The sequence below is a fragment of the Oculina patagonica genome, chromosome 11, assembly GCF_052425735.1.
Source record: "Oculina patagonica isolate OP01 chromosome 11, crgOcupat, whole genome shotgun sequence".
Classification (NCBI taxonomy): domain Eukaryota; kingdom Metazoa; phylum Cnidaria; class Anthozoa; order Scleractinia; family Oculinidae; genus Oculina; species Oculina patagonica.
The window spans coordinates 1,423,947-1,446,744 of NC_135768.1; the positions used below are offsets into that span (position 1 = coordinate 1,423,947).

At 39.4% G+C, this 22,798-nt stretch overlaps 2 protein-coding genes across 4 annotated transcripts in view; one reads left to right on the forward strand and one right to left on the reverse strand.

Annotated features, from left to right (window-relative positions):
* The first annotated feature begins 1,346 nt into the window (after positions 1 to 1,346).
* LOC144631203 (uncharacterized) lies at positions 1,347 to 8,552 on the forward strand. Its single transcript, XM_078489620.1, has 5 exons — positions 1,347 to 1,429; positions 4,604 to 5,249; positions 5,908 to 6,192; positions 7,983 to 8,034; positions 8,457 to 8,552. Exons 1-5 carry the CDS (start codon positions 1,391 to 1,393, stop codon positions 8,473 to 8,475), a joined length of 1,041 nt encoding a protein of 346 aa, XP_078345746.1. The 5' UTR covers positions 1,347 to 1,390; the 3' UTR covers positions 8,476 to 8,552.
* Positions 8,553 to 9,575: 1,023 nt separating this feature from the next.
* The window catches only part of LOC144631169 (uncharacterized), a 31,393-nt gene continuing 18,170 nt past the window's right edge, over positions 9,576 to 22,798 (reverse strand). For all 3 annotated transcript variants that reach the window (XM_078489573.1, XM_078489574.1, XM_078489572.1), the window contains exons 4-16: positions 22,506 to 22,583; positions 21,890 to 22,008; positions 21,193 to 21,283; positions 20,329 to 20,407; positions 19,900 to 19,973; positions 18,471 to 18,527; positions 16,984 to 17,058; positions 16,085 to 16,141; positions 15,635 to 15,666; positions 15,242 to 15,293; positions 13,851 to 13,924; positions 13,247 to 13,458; positions 9,576 to 12,477 (exon numbers count right to left, since the gene is read on the reverse strand). In XM_078489573.1, the coding sequence (XP_078345699.1) occupies positions 10,706 to 12,477; positions 13,247 to 13,458; positions 13,851 to 13,924; positions 15,242 to 15,293; positions 15,635 to 15,666; positions 16,085 to 16,141; positions 16,984 to 17,058; positions 18,471 to 18,527; positions 19,900 to 19,973; positions 20,329 to 20,407; positions 21,193 to 21,283; positions 21,890 to 22,008; positions 22,506 to 22,583 (2,772 nt within the window). In that variant the 3' untranslated portion in view covers positions 9,576 to 10,705. The remainder of the gene's footprint in view (positions 12,478 to 13,246; positions 13,459 to 13,850; positions 13,925 to 15,241; positions 15,294 to 15,634; positions 15,667 to 16,084; positions 16,142 to 16,983; positions 17,059 to 18,470; positions 18,528 to 19,899; positions 19,974 to 20,328; positions 20,408 to 21,192; positions 21,284 to 21,889; positions 22,009 to 22,505; positions 22,584 to 22,798) is intronic.

Here is a 22,798-nt window from a genome sequence, read left to right on the forward strand (position 1 = left end):
GCTTGGGCTCCAACATGGCGGTTCCATACTGTGCTCTCTAAATTTGCGAGAAACAATTTGACGGATAACTCGAGTACAGAATAACGTACAGACCTGAAACTTGGACAAGTAGTTTATATAATAGTTTTCTACAACCTGTATTGTTCTTGATTTTTTTTACTCAATAGTTTTGGATTTATTTTTTCACGGCGTGACAGTGAAAACCACCTATATCCCAAAACATTGTTACAAACAAGGAAAATATATTTTTTTAGGCTTACTCGAACCATAGTAGTAGAGTCTCCTCCACTAACTATGCTCGAACTTGATTATTACTGCATTTGCTTTTTCACTCTATTATTGCAATAAACGCCGCATCATGATGCGGCGTTTATTCGAGAGAGGCGTTTAATCGAATAAATACGGTAGGCTAGATTTCCACTGACGCGTAAATTTTTAATAACGGAGGCTTTCGGTAAACAATTAAGAATAAAAATCAGCGATAATAAATTACGTTTTGATGAATCGCGGTTCATTTGATAATGATGAACCGCGATTCATCGAAACGTCATTTATTATCGCTGATTTTTATTCTTAAGCGTAAATTTTTACGTGCGTTTACGCGCGTGAAAAAAAATTAGAGACAATGTATAAACGACTTGCCTGATATTGTCTCAATATGGTTGCTTAGTTCTACCTTGTGAACTTCAGGTCCATTTTAATATAATTTGATGCTGCGAGTTGCTGACATCAGATGTGACAATCACTCGCCGGATGATATTAAACTGACTTTAAAAATAAAACCTAATAAAAAAACTGAGCTATAACGTAAATTGATATGCTGTCAGTTTTAAAAGCTTGATTTATCATTGTCATGGATTCATACAAAATCTGACCTTATACTAAATAAACTTCATTCTCGTCCACAGGGCGCTTTTCCCTTCAACGCGCTGAAGGCCTAGGACTCCTAGGGAAAAGCGCCCTGGGACGACTGAGGATGAATAAACTTGCGTTCTAGTCTCAAAATTAAATTAAAATCTCTCCTTACTGGCTAAAAAAGACAAAAAAAAACCGAAAGAACGAATTATCAGTCACTTGAACTGAAAGGCACGACTCGCCGTCGTTTGACACCGCTAAAAGTTGTGACGCAATGCAACAAAAAAGACTAGAAAAGACATTGATCATGATTGTAAACACAAGTTGTTCAATTTTCACATTTTGGTGTTATCAGAAGTATCACTATGGTTTCCAGGTAAAATACACAAAAGGGTGCAGATGTCAAAATTCTATTTTTGCGTTTCTATAGCAACGCCAATTAGATAAATCTATATAATGCACTTTTTTGCGAGAACATATTGCCTTTCAATCTGGATTTTCATCACAGAGTAAATTTGTTTGGCCAAAGTGGTAGATGCTCGTCAATTTTTTGAAAACGAAATCTGAAGCCAAGGTAAGATTCGTTATTTTTAACTTGTTTTTAGCTTCCATTTTTCTGTGACTTGTCTATTTAGTCAGAAACGTGGTTTATGAAAATCTTTATGGATTTTAGTTTCACCTGCGAACCCACTTCACTGAAGCCGATTTTTTCGACGCCAGTTCACGGAATAATTTACACTAACTCCTTAACGTTTTTACTGTCCAAATTAAAAAGCATATAGTTTTTGGCGAGAAATTATTTTTGAAAGGCTTTTTTAAAAAATACGGAAAGTAATACTTTAACATGTACATGTGTTTGTTGTTGTCTATAAACGGTGGTAGAAAACGAGCAACACTAAATATCGTTATGTACAGACCGCACATTTAAAATGACTGAATACTTTGCAACGAAATTTCCAGCCGAACGTTTCAAAAGATCAGCAAAAAGTCTTGTTTTCGACAAAATGTAAAAATGTATAAAATATCGTCGTTAAGGTGTCATTTAATCAATCGTTACCAGTTTACGATATTGGGAAAATCAGCAAATATTAAATCTAGTTTTGTTATAAACTAGTTACATACTGAATTCAAGCGGTGCTGTTCCAGGATTTTGCTTCCCATTGCGTTTTGCGTTTTATGTTTTGATTCATTGAAGTTGCATTAAAACTGAGTCTTTCTAATTGTGTGAATTTCCTGTATGGGTTGACATGGCCTGTCGAAGTGCGGAAATTAAGCAAAATTTTATCTCTTTATTTTACTTCATTGAGCGATATTTACTTTTGATCGAGAAATGTACGCATGGTACGTTACATGGATTCCAAACTTCTGCGAAAAAAAAAATTAGGCCAGGAAATAATTATTTTTTAGTTGTTTCCAAACGGCAGATTACCAAGGCAAACTAAAAGGCCGCCTACATAAATTTCCTGTTGATTTACCTAATTGTAGAGCACAGGTGTATTTTCCTAACGTTGTGACAAAACTTGGTGCGCATGAATATTTTATTAATTTGATCACCCTTGCCTGTCAGTAAAAAGGACATAAAAAGCCCTTTATTTCCGTTGAAGTTGCTCCCGGCTAAATTTGTCCGAAAATAAAATTGTCGCTTTATTGACATATGAAGATTCCGTGCAAGTTTTACAGATCAACAATTAAACTTTTACAGTTTCAATGACAAGCGTAACCATGGCAATCAGTACAACACCAAAATGATATGTAATCTACTTTAATTTTTATTCTTTCTGTTCTAAGAGCAATGCTTTTAATAATGTTTGTCAATCAAAGCCCCACATGCGCAAGTTATCGTGCCAGACAGGCCGTTTAATTGCACCAGTAAATAAAATGAGACGTTATACAACTTTCAACAATAGCGAAGCGCGCGAGTGACGTCACGACTCAGACAAGCCCGACAAACAAACCGAAATGGCGAACGATTTTCCTAAACTCTTTCTAAAGCATTTGGTGTTCCTAAAACACTTTCATAAAACGAAAACTTCGCATAGATTCCTTCTATTTCTCTCAGAACACGCTGATGTTTTTTTGATCGTGGCGGTTATATTCATTTGTATTCTATTATTAGATCTTGCACGCTTCGCTATCGAAGAGGTCGCCGCACTCTGCAGATTTTCGTTCCCAGGGTCTTCTCTAACGCCTGACGTCATCCATGGCACTATACTAGTCCTTGACATCGGTTGTTTTTGAAAAGTGGCCATGTTCTAAACGAGCAGGGGACTGGGTACGAACATATTTTTTCTTGGTACGAATATTCAATATTGATTGAATTGAAAATGGGGCACGTCATCTGAAAGAGCAGCGAAAAATTAGTAAATTTACCAAATTTGACGGTTATTGGTTTAAACACAAAGTCATGGTACACTTTTAAAATATATAAGAGAGCTTGGTATGCATTGGAGGACGCCTGTCCCTCCAAAAGTATACCATGCCGTTGAGTTTAAACCAATAACCGTCAAATTTGGTGAATCTACTAATTTTTGGATGCTCTTTCAGATGACATGCCCCATTTTTCAATTCAATCGATATTGAATGTTTGTACTGAAGGAAAATATGTTTGTACCCAGTTCCCTGCTCGTTTAGAACATGGCTAATTCCAGTTATGGCTTTTGCAGTTAACCATTTCATTTGTTTTGATCTCTTTGAACTTGCTTCCGAGCTTCCTGAAAGAACTTCATCAGTTACGGGAAACATCATCTTGAACCATCGCAACTAAACCACTGGCAGTCAACAACTTAGCCTGTTCCAGGCTCTCGGTAGTTGGGGGAGAGTGAAAAACTCGTGCGAGCGAGAAAAAAAAAACAGCGGGACGAAGGGCCTTTTCCCCCCTCGTTTTTTCTTGCGCGCCCGCGTTTTTCGCTTTCTCCTTCAACTACCGAGAGCCTGGAGCAAGCTATCGACAACTTCATTGTACGAGCTGCCTAATGGCTGAAAATCGGAGTTCAATAAATGAACGCTTATTGTGACACAAAACCGTTTTTTCATTTCTCCCTCCACAAAAATAGCTTAAGCTATTAAACAGTATAAAAACAGACAAACTGACTGATATATGATGAGGTTGCTTTGCATCATTAATTTGTTCTTTCGTTCTTCTGTTTGTTTGTTTGTTGTATCTTTTTTTTTTCTCTAGGTTCACCTCATTCTGTCAAATAGTTCCCATTATGTCGTTTCTATTTCTTCATTAGCCGATCATTATTCTTCCAGTATACTCACACTCTTGCTTACTTGTTCACTCCATTATTTTCTTTTTATTTAGTACATTATTTTTTGTGAGCTTTAATTTCCGCGACTTTATTTAAGTGGAGCGAGACATTGTTTAAGTGGAGCTTTAATTTCTAAGACCTTAAATTCATTCCAAATACTGGATACTGTCCAAACACATATAGAAACCAGGAGACAATAACCTTCTCTCTTCTGCACACTATTTCTCAAACTTTTCAAAGTAAAAGCTTTAAAGATATGTCACCCGGAACATTTTTAGTTCATTCTTGTTTTCAGAAGCCGAGCGGATCTCAGCATCCGTTTTTTGTACTACAGCCAAAATATCCTAAGGGACGTCATAACTCGCGTTAATTTTCTTCATTTTTGAAAATTTGCCCCTTTTCTCGCGTTAATTTTTTTTATTTGAAATATTTTTTCTCTCAAATTCGCGTTAATTTCCTATAATATGGTATTCACATCACACGTCGTCTTTCAACAGATGACAATGTCTTGGCGATTGAAGTTTGTCCTTTTCATGACATATTGTATTCATCATGGTTCAACATCTTCCACAGTACTATCTTCAACAAATGTCACACCTTCAGCAAATGCCTCATCTACAACAAGCGTCACATCTTCAGCGAGTGTCACGCCCTCCACGAGTGTCACGTCTTCAACGAGTGCCACGTCTTCAACGAGTGTCACATCGTCAACGAGTGTCACGTCTTCAACGAGTGTCTCTTCAACGAGTGTCACGTCTTCAACAAGTGTCACGTCTTCAACGAGTGTCACATCGTCAACGAGTGTCACGTCTTCAACGAGTGTCACATCGTCAACGAGTGTCACGTCTTCAACGAGTGTCTCTTCAACGAGTGTCACGTCTTCAACGAGTGTTACGTCTTCAACGAGTGTCACATCGTCAACGAGTGTATCTCAGACTTCAACAAGTGTCACGTCTTCAACGAGTGTCACGTCTTCAACAAGTGTCACATCTTCAACGAGTGTCACGGCGTCTTCAACGAGTGTCACGCCTTCAACAGGAGAGACACCAGCAAAATCAGCATCCACGTCTTCAACATCAGCATCCACATATTCAGTATCGGCGACTAGCTCGACACGTGCCGGTGACGCTACGATGATCAATGGTAAGCATGGCATAGAAACAGTTTTTAAAAATATAATGCATTTATTGAACTCCGAGTTCCAGCCATTGTTAACTCAAAAATTGCGAGAAGTCTCTCTTTTGCTTTTGCCTTTTGGGACGAACGCGGCTCGCGGCGCTTCGCCGATGATATGTCACACTTGCTTGCTATTTTCGCGTTTGCCTGATAAAACAATTAAGAGAAGAGACTGCTCGCAGTCTAGGTCTAGATGGATAACGTACCCTTCAGAATTTTTCGTGCTTGGCGCGCGCCGTTAAACGTCCTATTTTATAGACTAGACTGGCTTAAAGAAGTAGAACCCATGAGAAGCATTATCTTTGAACATTTAAGGAAGATATGAGCTTAATTTGTGAATAAAAATCAATCTTTGGCTGTAAATTCCGATATTTTAAAGACGCGAGGAAACAACATCGAAAGGTTTAGCCTTAATTTTTCAAAATGCAATCCATTTCCATTCTTGCCAACCGCAGCCAATGACGTTTGTCAACAATTTCAGTGCCCCAATGTAGCAATGTTTTATAAAATAGAAGCATTATTTTTAAGGTTTTCATCGGCCAAATTTAAATTTGTACTGTTCAAAAATTTGCAAAAATCCGCGACAAAGCCCCATTAATATTTTGATTTTCCATTTCATCTTCAGTAACTATCAGCACGCAAACAGATGCCTCGCTCGCATCCGTTGATTGTCAGTCTTGCAGTGTTGGTGGAACAATCACAGTGACAATGCAATGCAAAATACAAGGATCTGGCATCAACAAGGACTGCAATAAAGTCAACTTTAATGCAACCAGCTGTGAATATGTTAAATTGCACAACAAGTATTATGTTTGCGACGAAGTGAAGAAGAACTACACGCGCTATATGCCAGCTGACAACAACGTGGTGCAACCGTGTTCTGATGTTTGCAATCCCAACACCGCCGCAGGTTGGTTTTACAAGCTAGAAAAAAAATTAAATTGATAAAAGATTGGTTTTTAACAAGATGTAAATCAAGCTAGGTCTAAACTCAGTGAAATTCGTGGCAGGGCAGTCAGCAATCTCATAAAAAGAGAAATTAACCTTAATCAGAATTCGAAGGAAAAAATCTGACCTGTTGACAGGGGACAAAAAATAGTGTAAGTTCGCGAGTCAATGACAACGCGCCTGTAAACATTGGAAATTCGAAAATGACCATTGACCCAAAACACATACAGACTCATTCCCAGTCGCTCCCGGGACGGTTTTGACTAGAACGCATTGCATCAAGGGAAGGCCGGACGAAAGTCGGGGGCAACTTCATTCTCGTCCCCATAGCCCTTTCGTTTCTCTTAGTCGGCTGGGCCTTGGCACGAGGAAACAAAGGGCTCTGGGGACACAGAATTTCCAGTCCTAGATTCTAGGACTTCCGGTCTTCATGTATGCAGTCACGACGTTTCAAAAGAATGTACGAGAGAGTCGTTACGTTTTCGACTTCCGTTTAGGAATTCTTTGTTCCAAACAGCCAATCAAAAAAATTCGAATTTATTCAAAAACCCTATGTCCCCAGAGCCCTCCGTTTTCTCGTGCCAAGCCGGCTAAGAGAAACGAAAGGGCTATGGGGACGAGAATGGGGCAACTTTTTCTTCGCCCTTCCCAGCTTGCCCCGCAACCTCCATATCATTTCTCCCCAGTCTTTCATCACCTTTGAGAACGAATAAGTATGGACTGGGATAACCTGCGATCGAGCTTTCTTTTTTTTTTTCGCGGCGGAGGGAAGGCGAAAAAAGGAAAGCCTGATACAATTACTTGTCAAGTCGTCTGCCGCCCCCTAATTAAAGTGTCTGTCAACGCCGGAATGTCGGCGATGCCATCAGATAAGAGATAAGCGTGAGCTTGCAGCAAAGGTTGTTAATTCTCTTTTAGAGTAGTGTCTCGGTTGGTGAAGGTACTGTCTGCTTTGTGAAAATAAAGTTAAAGACAGGCCTGCACGAAATCCCCTGAACCTTTTGTGGTCGTGTCGCATCATTCAAACGCCTTCAAATTATATTTTTACTGATCAGCGGGTTTTAAAAATTTGTCAGTCAGCAAAGGCTGATTTTGTGCAAGGCTCCAACGCTCTGGACAAAATTGTCATATCAGACATTTCAAGGTCGTAGTTTACGTCACTGGCACGATGTGGCCCGGGAATGTTGTGATAATCTTCGACACCATTGGCGAGAGATTACGCTCTCGTCGAATCCCGTCGAAAGCACCGCCAAAACATCTTTTCTTTCACAAACTATTCGTTGAATACACTCCCTTTGTTCATCTTTAAGTGTTTTGTTAATACAACTTTTGAGGGATTTTCTTAAAGCTAGAAAACTCGCTCTCTACTTCATTCCGCTCAACACAAATAAAATCCTCTATGCGCGATATTTTTGGACCGGAAGTTATAATCGAACTCAATTAACCAATCAGGATAGGGTTTAATGTTGCCTTTTGTTTCCTGACCAATCAGAAAAAAGTCCAGGTTCTGGACTTTTTACAGACGACGCGACAAGTAAATGTATCAGGCGTTCATTTTTCCGTTGAGCGAGAAAAATAACGCCTGATCGCAGGTTAGGACTGGGAACGAGTCTGAAACACATAGATTACATAACTGCATTGTCGATGCATTGATTTACTTTGTTTTGTTTTGTCAATGAAAATCCGGCAAATTTATCTGTAGAAAAGAAAAGCTTAACACGTCTTGACATCAAAAATGTGATTCTTTTTCAGGGCTGTCTCCACATATCGTGTTCATTTTGGCTTCCTTTTTTCTTGTCAGTCTGTAAGTATCACTCAAGTTTATTTAAATTTATTTTATAGTCTAACTATGGGTCAACTATATGACCGAAAACAATGTAGAAGAAAATAACCAGATCATACAGAGAACAGTTCTACTTAGTAATCGTAGGCTAATTGCAGTAAGAAGTCAGGTAATTACCATAGAGTAGTGAGCCTTTTCCCCCAAGTGTTGGAACTGAAATTGAGCAATGAAAATTGTCGTGGCGTTTCTCGCGATTTCATTTTATGTCCTGTCGCGACTTTTGCGCCACTTTTTGCGACAAGTCGCTTGTTATATGTGTCTACCAGCATAGGTCCCTTCCCTCCCCAAAACCCTGACATGGGTAAATAAAACGTAAGGTTAGACCAATGGGTTGTTCCTTAATTCAAAATAAAAATACTGTTATTTCTATATCATTTCCACAGGTTTTCACTGAGGCAGTGATCCAGATATCTGAGAAGAAATATCTAAAAGTGTCCAGTATGTTGTATATAGTGCTCGTATCTTTTGTTTAATTTAGTGGAAAGGATTTTATAGTTCATCACGCTTGGAAGTCGAACTTTATTGTACAGAAAGTCAGACAAAAAAGTATTAGCAGTAAGGTGAAATGACGTAATATGGCTGGCATTAGAAAATGAATAGTTACATAGTTAGCATGTGTAGTAGCTTGTACATGGCTCCATTTGTTTTAAAAAAAATTTAATGTCTATTTACTCGCCGACACTGTCAAACATCAAAAGTCATCTTTTGTAACAATTGAGCTGGTCAACGTTATCTGCAGTCGGACAATGAAATAAGAAACAAGATGTCCAGCGTTGTTAACGTTGTTTTGATTGACAATCGTTCATCAAAGAAGGGCCGCTTTAACTGTTCACTACAAATTCTACCATACCATATTTTCTCAAATAAACGCCGGCCCCTCAAGCATTAAGTTGAGGTACAAAATCTGTAAATGTAATGGAAATATTGTCTGCCAAAATAATGTATAAAAACCTGTTGTTTAATAAAAACTTCGGGCTCGAATAAACTGCAGGAGTCAAATAAACGCCGGGTCCACAGGGCCAAGTTTGAAATAAATGCCGGGACGTTTAATCGAGAAAATACGATAGGTCTCAGGCTCTCCTTACGTGGCCGTTCAAAGACGCGGTACGGTAATCGATCTTGTAGCCTGTAGCTAGGGTAAACAGACGTTTTCTCTTCGCGCGATCAATTCTCACCATGTAATATATTTTAGTAAGTTTAATTTCAGTGATTGTTCATACCCTGGTCCAGTTCTTGTCCCTCGAGCCATTCTACTTCCGCCGGAAGTAGAATAAAGGACCGCACTAATCTTGTAAATAAAGTTTTCCAGCCATGTCTAGAGCTATTTTCTAATGATTGCCATTGCTGCAACAACAACGACAACAAAACAGCGCACATTGCGAACTGGTGACCTGTGTCACTCGCAGTTTAATAGTTATCCCCCGCCCCGCCCCGCCATCTCAAAAGTTCAAAATGGTCCGTCCCTTACACGTAAACATATGGCCAGGAACTACACAAGGCGCTTTAAACATTAAATATTTTTATTCGTTTTCACACGACATACTGTGAAACAAAAGTAAAATTATCCATCGTTTACCTATATACAATTCCGCCACCCCGTTATCTTGAATTGAACAAAAAATATATATTCTATTTTGCAGGGTTTAAGGCGAATTAAATTTTAAAGCATTTTTGATTGGAGTATTTAAGCTGGTTGAGTAACCCTCGATTTTTAACTCCTTTACAAAAATAACAAATAAGATACGGTATTGTCTCTGTTAAAAGATGTTAATTTTTTGCCTCGTTAGCAATCTCCATTTAGCTTAAGTTCCATAAGGCTAATCGTAAAATACAAAATATTTTTCCCTTTTTGGACACTATTTTACACAATTTTATAATCCGGAAAAAGGAAATACCCACAATTAAAAGATAAGAAACACCCAAAATTTGAAACTTTGTTCTCTTTTTCGTAACAACCAGTTAATCCCAAAATGCTCCAACAGAAACACTTCACGCTAGACGTCACACTTTCCACACAAGCTGTTGCTGTCCGTGACAAGATAATTACACTTCCAAACACTGCAAGAATTAAGAGTACCTTGCGTGACCAGCATGTCACGCTAAGTAACCATTCATAATGCAAAGTATTTATACTCATTTGCCATTAGTTTTAAACGTCATTATTATTGCTATAATTTATTACGATTATTGTTAGTTTTTAGTCTTTCTTTCTTTGCCTGCTGTGTAGCAGCAGTTTTCCACCCGCTTTCAGCGTTACGTGCATAGCTCTCTTTCTACATCAATCTTTCGACATCGACTTTCAAAGTGCTGTTTGAAACGAGCCAATCAAAACCGATGCATACAGGTGTTGGTTTCATGCAAATGAGCCCACAAGTTCAGAAGGTCATGCCAGTGGACTGTGATTGGCGGATTTCGATCCGCGTAGTTTGTTTAGCACGAAGAAAGATGGATGTCGATAGAAAGTCGCTATGCACGTAACACCAAAATTAAGAGAATGTTGAAGTCTGTCAAGTGTTCGGAACATCCGCTTGAAAAAAAGATGGGAAATTGGAGGTCTCCCACCCATTCCCTACCCCCGTTCAACAACCTGAATTTATCGACCTTTTGCCAAGAAGCATGTCTCTTATTCCTTTCACTGACTGTCTGATCTAGATCCACGAGATTTTCCTCCAAAGAAAGACATCAACCCCAGTCCACCGAAATCCTCAAATGCAAACGCTTTGTGGATTTTTTCAAGCCGCTCTTCACTCTTGGGTGGCTGTTGTGGTTGCTGGAGAACAGGCGGGGCAGGACTGTCCAAACTTTTACTCCCTCCCTGGGACCAAAATCCACGGATCCCCGCCAAGCCACTCAATCGTGTGCCTGCAGTGACAACCCCGCCGGAGGCGCCGGGTAAAGCGTCCACGCTTGACGAAGGAGCATTACGGCCAAAGAAGTGTCCGCCGTCTTGGTCGAATTTGGAAGGGGAAGGTGGTGATTCTCCCGGTTTGAACACTGGGAATGCCTCTAAGCTCGTAGAACGTTGTCTGGAACCTTCAAGCGGATTTGGAAGAACAGCAGAAAAATTGGATCGCTGCACAAGGTTTGTAAGGCTCCCTATGCTGGGCGAGCGACGAAGACGACCAAAAAATCCCCCCTCAGAAACGCCTGATGATGGCCCTGAAAGGCTCTCGTTGCTAAGGTCTTTAATATTTCCGATACTAGAGCTCCTTTTCAATCGTGCCCCGAAACCATCGCCGCTAAGTTGATCCAAGCTGCTTGAGCTACCCATTTCTTGAAGGTCGCCACTACTGGCGCGCCGGCGAAGTGTTGGAAATTTTAATTGAGAAAAATCAAGTCCTGGAGAAGATTCAGCCTCTAACTGTCCGTTCGTGTTTCTGAGCAGCTGAGACGAGTCCAGACTGTGACGCTTACTTGAAGTATCATCTGCCATCGCTCCTTGAGCCAAGCTCAGTAAGTTACTGCCACTGGAGTTCCTGACCAAACTACTTCGTGTAAGAATACTTGGTGCTGTTGAGGTACTGTTGGTCGTGCTAGGAAGACCGCTGGTCTTAGCTGTTGTTGTAATCGGTGCAGGAATCGTCAAACCCGCGGACAAGCCGCTTGAACCGAGTATTTTACTCAACAGAACCCCACCCCCGGCTGGGGGAAGGGTACTGCTAAGAGGTACCACTGGGGGAGAGGTGGGGGTTTTGACTTTGGGTGGCGCAGGGGCACTACCACGCTCTTTCTCACTAAAGTAGTTTGCCAGGTTGCGAAGAGACTCGGCTCTGGTAGGCTCCTTTTCAGATGCAGCCTTGCTGGCCTTCTGTAACACGTCAGCGAGTACTTGGCCCACGGAGGATGTCCCAGGCGACGCAGTAGAGGGGCTGTTTAGAAGGTGCGTTAAGATACCACCGCTGTCAGCACTACGTTCTTTTAAGCCCCTCTGCAGGCCTTTACCGCTTACTAGCGACATCAGGCCCAAGTTCTGTGGAGGGGTCACTGCAGGACTACTCTTCACGGTCCCTGCTTTTTCTGCCCCTGAAGGCGAGGTCCGTTTTTCTGAACTGTGATTAATCCGCATCTGAATGGGTTGATCATCGTCATCATCTTCTGTGTCAGCTTGACTAGTAGCCCCTGAGGTCCCTTCCGAGGTACGTGAAATGTTCATGTGTAAAGGCTCATCCTCCTCAAACTCGTCTGGGTCCACATCGATGGTGTCCGTCTGTTCCCTTGGCTCCTTATCTTGTAACTCCGGGCCCTCTCCTTTCACATGTACCCCTGGGCGCTGCTCGGCAAGGTTCAGCGTGGGATTGGCTAGCTTTTTCCACTGGTGCAATGTAACAGATCCTTTGATAGGTTTAACGATTTGCAGCTTTTCTGGAGCTCTGAACGAGCGTCGTGCGTACGATTGTCGCCGTTCTGTTGAAAAAGATAGTCAAAAAATTAGTCTACGACACTTAATCTCTCGGCCTCATAAAGAAACATTAATTAATACTGCACAGAAATAAGGGATAAATTTAACATTTCAACGTTTTCAAGATGTCATTGTCAAGCTAAAATGCGAAAGCCATACGCGCTTTTATAGCTAGTCAGACTCAGTCAGAGTGAAACTGTTTGTTTAATTAGCATTATTTTCACAATCGTCGCTTTTTCATGTCACCTTATAGCCCATTTTTAACGTTTTTTTGTCACCGTATAAACTGTATTTATGCGCATATTTGAACATCGTTATTATTCTATTTAGTATGAATTCGCGTCGAAACGTTGTTTTTATTTTGATCGCTTATATTTTGTATTGAAATGTTCTCCTTAGGCCTAGCTTATCCAGTAATGTAGAGAGTTTAGAAAATAGCGCACCGAGCTCGTTATAAAGGGGGGAAAAACGGCAAACGTCTTTATACCGGGACAGCAATGTACTCTTTAGTCTTGCAGGGCTGCAAATAACAGTCGGTCATCGGACATTGGCTGACCAAAATTTGCTCATGTCCAACTAAATCCCAAGTGTGGTCGGACATGACGTCCGGACAATTTTTTAATTGTTAATCATTTAACGGCAACGATGAATAAAAATCTGTCTGATCAGAATTTTGTTTTGTCCGACCAAGATGGTGTCTTAGTAGGACATATGTCCTTTCAAGTAAAAAAAGTTATTTGCAGCCCTGGTCTTGGACCACAGTTAGGTACTTACCAGCCACAGGGTTTCCATCCTGTGAATGAGCCACTCCTTCACCTCTCCCACGGGATTCAGTTGCCAAGTCGGCGAGAGAGAAGTTAAATCCTGCTCCACCTTTGGGAGTACTGGTACTATGGTAATTTTGTGCACCTAGTTTCCGGGATTTCTTTGAAGACTTGCCAGCGTTGATAGCACGAACAGTTTCCATGACACGAGCTGTGTGCTCCCTGCAAAGAAACAACAACAAAAAATCAACATCTTCCTTAATTTACATCTTTTGTCCTGTCACCATGTGAAGGCATAAAAGGTAGAGCCTGCTGTCAAGCCAAGAAGCCACAGATTTTCCTGGTTTCCGTAGCATGAAGCAGCCGGAAGTAATTCTACTCCCCCCTGGATGGGATGCTAGTCCATCGCAGGGTTACCCCCAGCATTAAATTCGCCGGTACCCATTTATACACCTGAGTGGAGAGATCCACTATGAGAGTAAAGTGTCTTGCCAAAAAACACAACATAATGACCACAGCCAGGGCTCGAACCTGGACAGCTTGATCCACAGTCCAGCGGAGCACACTAACCATCAAGCCATTGCCCCCTGTGAAGGCATTAAAGACGGCCTAACCTTTTTTCCTGTTGGGAGGTCAGATCTCTTTTAACGCTTTCTTCAATCTCCAGAGCAATTGAATCACGGGAATCCTATCAAAAACGTAATATTACTTCAAATCATTATCAAATAAAATAAAAAATCATTCCTCTTCTAAACATACATACATTAAGTTACATATTGGGGAGGATTATAAATGGTTGAATGTTTGCAATCAGGCATACGACTTAATATGCAGACAACTTGTACAGAATTATAAACAGTACCACATGAAAGTACTGTTCAATAGCTTTCATTTGAATGGTCACACACTAGGGTTTCGTCCAGACTTAAAAGTTAGAACCACCTTGTACAGCATAATTAACAGTACCACATGAAAGTACTGCTCAGTAGCTTTCATTTGATTGGATACACACTAGGGTTTCATCCACAGACTTAAAAGTTAGAACCACCTTGCACAGAATTATAAACAGTACCGCATGAAAGAACTGCTCATTAGCTTTCATTTGAATGGTCACAAACTAGGGTTTCATCCACAGACTTAAAAGTTAGAACCACCTTGTACAGAATTATAAACAGTACCACATGAAAGTACTGTTCAATAGCTTTCATTTGAATGGTCACACACTAGGGTTTCGTCCAGACTTAAAAGTTAGAACCACCTTGTACAGCATAATTAACAGTACCACATGAAAGTACTGCTCAGTAGCTTTCATTTGATTGGATACACACTAGGGTTTCATCCACAGACTTAAAAGTTAGAACCACCTTGCACAGAATTATAAACAGTACCGCATGAAAGAACTGCTCATTAGCTTTCATTTGAATGGTCACAAACTAGGGTTTCATCCACAGACTTAAAAGTTAGAACCACCTTGTACAGAATTATAAACAGTACCACATGAAAGTACTGCTCAGTAGCTTTCATTTGAATGGTCACAAACTAGGGTTTCATCCACAGACTTAAAAGTTAGAACCACCTTGTACAGCATAATTAACAGTACCACATGAAAGTACTGCTCAGTAGCTTTCATTTGAATGGTCACACACTAGGGTTTCGTCCAGACTTAAAAGTTAGAACCACCTTGTACAGCATAATTAACAGTACCACATGAAAGTACTGCTCAGTAGCTTTCATTTGAATGGTCACACACTAGGTTTTTATCCACAGACTTAAAAGTTAGAACCACCTTGTATAGCATAATTAACAGTACCACATGAAAGTACTGCTCAGTAGCTTTCATTTGATTGGATACACACTAGGGTTTCATCCACAGACTTAAAAGTTAGAGCCAGCTTGAGCACCATACATAAACAGTACCACATGAAAGTACTGCTGCATCTTAATACAATTTTGCTGTAAAATGTGGTTCTTATTAATATTTAGTATGTGATTTTTTTTTACTTACATAATATGACAGTGGTGATGAGGATGTCACTGTGCTAGGTCCTCCCACAGTCCTAAAATATAAACATCAAGGAAATTTCAGTGATTTAACAACATTTAAACATCGAGTATCTTCCCTATCCCTAAAACATGAAAAAAGAGAAAAGATATTTGAGTCAACTTTATCCTGCAAGGACATAGGGTTGCTCTTAACAAAAAAAAATGGGAGAGTTGGATTTTGATTTAGACCTTATTATTCTCAATTTACAAGATTTACAAGTGGGTTCAACAGTATTCTTTATGTGTTAAATATGTAAAGCAACGTATGCATACACTTTTTGTTTTGCAGTTAGTAAAGACAAGGCAGAGAAAGACAAAAATGTTTTAATCACTTAGGACAAAGCATGTGACTTACTCTATCTTTGTGTTTAACTTTTTAACTTCCCTCTGAAAAGAAAAGAAATTGAGTTAATACGGCCTACACAACTACTAAATAACAGCGAAAGAAAAAATTGTGAAAAGTCATAAACAGAAAGAGCAAATACTTCTTGCATCGCCACTCCTCAGACTAATTACAATTTTCAATTGACTGTTAATGAATAACTTATTATCGAAACGTTAAAAAAATCTTAACTTTATCAAATAACCTTGTAAGAAAATGCTACTTAAAGACTCCCTGCCAGCTGGCTTTGCTCCCTGGGCTTCATCGCTTGTACATGGGAACCAAAGGTGAGCCTGTTTGCAGTGTACAATGGCCTTGAAGTTTATAATTAAATTAAAAGTGTCCCATGTTCAGTGATTCAACACTGTTTAATCAACAGGTTGGGTCAGCCTACCATTTAAGAACTGCTGTAGATTCACCTACCTGATTTTCCATCAGCATCTCCAAACATTCATGATACTTGTCTTGTAAATCATCAACCTTGAATAGAACACAAAGTCAGAACTTGGCTACACATTACACAAAAAGGTCAATTCATGCATTGGGCCAGAGTCCAATCCACTGTACGGAAAAAGATGGTGGCTGTACATTTTACCACAAACCTTGCAAACCCAACACAGGCAATAGGGCACAAAGATAGCCACGCTTCTGCGGAATTTGTCCCTGTACTAACAACATTGTTCATGCGGGGTTTAAAGTTTTTTAAACTTTTCTGTTCATTTTAGCGTTTTCGCTCGCTGGGAATTACAAGTCAATGTACCAGACACCATCTTTTTCCATACGGTGGATTCCACTGGAGCTTATCCAAGGTTCTGTAGCATGAAGCAACTATGAGTACTGGTACTCCCGGCGTTGATGGTGTAAGATAAAGATAAAGTCTGCATTTGAGGCTAGTGGCCTATCAGACTGGAGCTTATCCCAGTTTCTGTAGCATGAAGGGACTAGAAGTATTTCTACTCCCCTCCTGGATGGGATGCTAGTCCACTGCAGGGTTGCCCCCCAGCAGTAAATTTGCCAGTACCCAATTATACACCTGGGCGAAGAGAGGCACTGTGACCGTTAAGTGTCCTGCCCAACAACACAACACAATGACCATTAGCAAACCCCAAACCACTCAATCCTGAGTCCAATGCACCAAACATTAGGTCACTGCACCTCCCACTACACATCACACAAAGATTTACATCTGGCTGATACCCTACAGCTTGCAAGCATTTATTATCTAGCCTTCTGCACACATTGCAGGCCTATGAGACTTGAGATCAGGTTTGATTACAAGAAAATTACAAGAAATTTTCTGAAAATGAAAGAGGAAAGGTTACCTTGGTCTTTAATTGGTTCTGATTGGTTTGGGAATTGTTTAGTAAACTCTGCAGTTCCTCATTGTCCATTGAAAGCTGAAAAGCAAATTAATTAATATTGACATCATCTACAAGTCATCTACAAGTCATTTATTATATACTTGACTACTGTGACACGGTGTGGAACTGCTATGGGAAGGTCAATTCTGATCTCATAGAAAAACTGCACAGGAGGGCTGCACGGCTGATCGTAAAACATCATAACAGTGATGAGGTCTTAAAGAATCTTGCCTATGAGACGACAGAGACAAGACGCCAGAGACATGTTTATAATTTAGTTCGTAGGTGTATTGATGGAAAAGTCCCCCAATTTTTTAAGAATTATTTTAATTTTAATAGAGATGTGGCACTAAGACAAACAAGGCAGGCTGATTTATTGCATTTGCCTAAAGTACGGACAGAAGCCGCGAAAAAGTCTTTTTATTACTCCGGTTGCCAAATTTATAACTCTTATCAAAATAATGTAATTTTTAAATTTTTTGATTTTATACAAATGTAACATAATTTTAGCTTATATCTTAGTATCTCTTATATATTTTAATCTTTTTAACTTCCATTTTAGGTACATTGTAAGACCTTTAGCGACTTTTTAATTTTTACTTTTTACTAGGGTCTCTAAGGGTCTCTAAGGATAACAGTTTTTATTGTAAAGCTGACGGAGTAACCCTATTTAAATAAAGGCTTCTCTCTCGACATCACATTTTAAAAGTAGCTAAAACCATAATTATTTCAAACATGTATATATATGCCAATTTTGTAGAGCTAACAATTTTCTACAGTGCTGTACATGTATATATGAGGGAGGGCTTAGCACCATACACAAGGGAAGATCCAGAAAATTTAGAAAGGGAGGCCAAAAAATTTCCACAAGAGCACTGCAGCCCCATACACACAACACAAACTTGATAACACAGTATAATACCACTTGAAAGATGGTTGGCTACATTTTTTTAAACAAATCAAGCCCCCCTAGCCACCTCCACCCCCCCCCCCCTCCAACCCATAAATCTGCCAATGGGACATACCGTAAAATTCCGGTTATAAGCCCCCCCCCCCCAGTTATAGGCCCATCAACTTGGAAACAAAAAAATACATCCGGTTATAACCCCCCCGGATATAAGTCCCCCTCTACTGGATGACAGTACTAAACAGGGCTAAATGTTGCTTTTTTGTGCGTTTTTAACTTAAAAACGTATTTCGATCAACACTCCCGAGGCTCGTTTCGAAACTTTTTTTTTCCTTCCGCTTATAAGCCCTCCCGAATATAAGCCCCTCCGCTTATAAGCCCACCCAAAAACCCTTACGAAGTTGTATAAGCACAGGGCTTATAACCGGAATTCTACAGTATACTGAACTCTTGACTCATGCTTAAAAAACCTCATGAAACCCCAAATGTTTACATTAATTCTGTAAATACTCTACGTGTAAGAATTTATCAGATTATGTACCTGTTTGTGTCGTTGTTGCAGATCCACAACAGTTGTGATTAGATGAGTGATCTCCTCCTAATAGACGCAAAGACAGTTAATTAGTAACTGAGTGCTATCAGAAATCTACATGTACACATTAATGATAATGATAATGATAATCAGTTTATATAGCGCATTTTTCATATGTAATGTTCAAATGCGCTGTACACATACTGTAATTTACTACACAAAGGCCAGACCACAACACCGGGAACTTCGTGCCCTACTCTTTGCGAATAGTGTGCAGGGCTCAAAATAACGGCCGGTCAACGGACAATGTCCGGCCAAAATGACGATTTGTCCGGACAAAATTTTGGTTCGGCGGTCATTTTGACCGGTCACATACACGGCTTTCAGATAAATAACACACACAAAAAAATTCATTCGCAGTATTGCTAGAAATTTTACAGTAAAATCATGAAATATCATAGCAGCTTGCAGTCACAAATTTTAAAAGAGGGCATCTTATAGGAAGCTCGATGAACAACGAGTCTGTAACTTTGCAGTGACTCAAATCCAAATAGCGCAAGCACCTAATCTTCAAAGTTTGAGTGAAGTCTGGAACGATTTCTTTCTTCTAAAATGACACTTTTAGCGATCAAAACATTTAAGCTTAAGCCTTGTACTCTTTAACAGCGAGTGTTTCACCTTATGAGGCGAAAAGCCGAAATTTTTGGCAGAATAGGCTATTGCTTCAAAGTCAATACTCAATATTTTGACCGGTCAAAAACGAGACATGACCGAGCAAAAATTGATTTGGTCGGTCAACATGACCGGTCAGTATCCAAAAATTATTTTGAGCCCTGAGTGTGTGGGTTCTTTAACGTCCCCTGTTATAAGACTGAAGATACAGAAGACGAGACCAACGGTTTATCGTCCTTTTTCCGAGAAGACTAGAATGTCTAACCATTTGCAGATGTAATTACAAAGGCAGCACATTCTCCTCAGTTATTTAAAGACCCTGAGTGTTGGTCCGGTCTGGGGTTCGAACCCACGACCTCCTGCACAGCAGTCCGGCGCTCTACCAACTGAGCTAACCAGGCGGCGGTACACATTCAGTACCACTCAAAAGTAACCCACTGCCTCTTGTCTCCTTTCTCTCGAAAAAAGTCTTGTTTCTCTCAACTAAGACATCTCATTTCTATTGAGCCAGATCTCATTTCCTTCGATTCAAGTCTCATTTCTCTAACAAGTCACTAAACTGTTTAGTATGTGGAAAAAGACTCGCAGGAAGCCAGTTTTTGTTTCAAAGAATTTTGTTCTACAATGTGTCCAAGCCAACTGGGGACAAGAATAAAGAATATAACCAGTAACTGTCTTGATGTAACACTGAATTCTCACAACTAACATTAAAAGAAATGTATGGTAATTGACAAGGAGAACTGACATTTTGAGTTTGAAGGTATACCTGCTGTCTGATGTTGTCTTCTGCCTTGCGTGAGATCTCGTCAGTCAAATCAGTTATCTGATCTTTAGCATCAACTGTTTAGAAAAGGCAAGGACAAACATTGTAGATCACATAGTGATTTAGGGAATGCAAGAGAACCTACAACTGTTATAATTAATTTTAAAAATGAAGAGACAAATGACAGGAACAAAGAAACAAAAATTATTAATGTTAAAAATAATGACCTTACTTTATTTGCCAACTGAAAACTCAAAAAGTATTACTTGCTCTTGCTAAGTGATTCAAAAAAATTCACAAGCCCTATTAATCTCCAACTTCCTCCTCACCTTTCACCTCACAAAAACAATCTGATTGAAAACCAAATTCTCCAAGGAAAATTATAGAAAATGTATGAAATTGGTATGGAGAGTTTGATTCTAATCAACCCACCGAGTTGTTTAACACAGTCTAACACCAGTTGTTGTTCCTTCATCTCTACAGTTGCTGTTTCTTCCTTTAACTGTAAAGCCTGCAAAATGAATCGAATGCAAATTATCAAACTTTAGATCCAGAAACATGCAACTTGTGTGCATTAGCTGAACCTTTTATATTTTTTTATAACATAATTTCTTCATTCTGTTGGCATCAATTTAGTAACTTGGCTATATACTTATCAATTGCTGGTTTTCACTGTCACACAATCAAAAAATAAATTCGAAACCATTCAACTACAGAAGCTATTAATTTCAAATATTATAGATGATAAATAGATAAACAATTTCTCCAAGTTTCGGGTCTGTGCAGTGTACCGTTCGCGAGTTATTTTCCGAACCTTTCCACGCAAATTTATAAAGCTTAGTATGGAGACGCCATAACTGTGTCCTTCCGAGGGACACAGTTATGGCCGCCGTGATGTCAGAGAAACCATCTGGAACTCAATTCTGTTTACAATAGCGGCTATCCTTGGCTTAAGAGCTAGTACACTTTCGCATAAACACCACTTATTATTTCTGAAATGTTCAATCTGCACAAAATGGAAAGGAAAGGTTTTTTTTTCAAACAAAACAGTTTTGTCACGGCACTCAGCTTGATGTCACATACGACGGAGAACTCAAATATTCAAAATGCTCTGTTTTAAAAACGAATGACACTATCGATCTGGAAATTTGCAAAAAATATATATTTTTAGTTTAACTTTCGTGACGACAAAAATTTAGCAGGCCTAGTGAATTTTGATTTCAGAATTTCATGACGTAACATGAAAACCAAGAATAGAAGTTCTGGAGAGGAAGTACCTCAGTGAGAGAACAATACCTCTAAAATGAGATGGGTGTTCTGTTGCTCCAGGGCTGTGCACTTCTGCTGAAGAGAGTTGATGGAGCCATCTCTGCAGGAGCTGTCACTACTGATAAAAAAAATAAAAACTGTTTTAAGGAACTAATTTTTCATCACACTATTAAAATAATTTGTAAAATTCATTAATTATTCATGAAGGTGCAAACCAATCCTAGTACTGTATTCATATCACGTGTACATAACTGTAAACCCCAATACAAATCAAACAGTAGAATTAACTTTTGATACAGACTCCTGCTCAGCTAATTAGTATTCATTAACTTTTGATACAGATCTCTACTGATTCGCATAACAATACCTTGCTTTCAATTTATTGTTTTCATTTCACAAGGAGAATAAAATATTCGCATCCGATCTGTTGGGCGTTTACAATGGCTCGCCTATCGGCTCGCCATTGTAAACGCCCATACAGATCTCCCACTCATATTTTATCTACTACTTAAACAAGCATACAGCGTACATATACAGCTAGCCAGTAAACAAATTTAAGACTTCCAAGGGTCTTAATATCTTTGGACTTACATTGTATATGACTTGTACGTGCTTGCTAACAACTTCTTCCAACTAGTCCTTCTATATACCTGACCTCATGTTTAAATAACTGCAGACTTATACTTAGCTAGACTTATTTTTAGACCAGACCGCCCTCACCCACCTGCGACTATCCTCGTCAGAACGATGTGACAACTGATAGTACTCATCCAACTCCTGATCTTTAATAAACTTCTGAAGAAGTTCATTCTTCATGGACACCTCATGTTGAAGTTGAGTCTCCTATAAACACACATAACATGAACATATAACTTTTACTGTAAATGATTGGAGATAGGATTCTAATAAATAAAATAATATTATTACTATCAAGTAAAATAGTATATAGTTATTCATCTAACATCAATTGACAGGAACTTATGCCAAAGACATCAGTTACATGTAAGTCCCTTCTTTGCACATTTTCATGTATGATGCTTAACAATTTCAATCTTGTTCACAGAGCCCGCATCCCCCTTGACCAGTGGTCTGGAAATGCAACAGCTCTGGGCGATTCAAAAACCTGAACCATGAATTCCTGGTTCTAGTTTGATTGTTTGTGTGCATGCGCCACAGATTGTGGATGGAATGAACAAGTTCCCTGACTCAACAGCCAATCAGATCTGGTCCTCATTTTAGCATACTTTCAGTCTAGCCCAGAGGTCTCAATTCTAGGTGCCAACCAAAAGGATCGGGCCTCTAGGGACAAGATTGTAATAATTTTGTAAATTTGCACTGACCTTTTCATCACATTCAGCAACAAAATTTTCAAATGCCTGTGTTTTGGCCAATAGCTGTTTGTTCCTCTCCAGTAAGGACTATATGTAAGTGGAAAATACAAATAATTTAGTAATGTCTGACAAAAATGTATGTATATCACTACAAGTAAGCAAAAGCAAAAATTTTTGTGAATTTTTATTTTTTTTAATAATAATACATGTACACATAATACAGTTGCTGCCCTACGTGCCAGTGGGCACAATGGGCAGTGAGTGAGTGACTGACATAATACAGTACATGAAAAGTCACACAA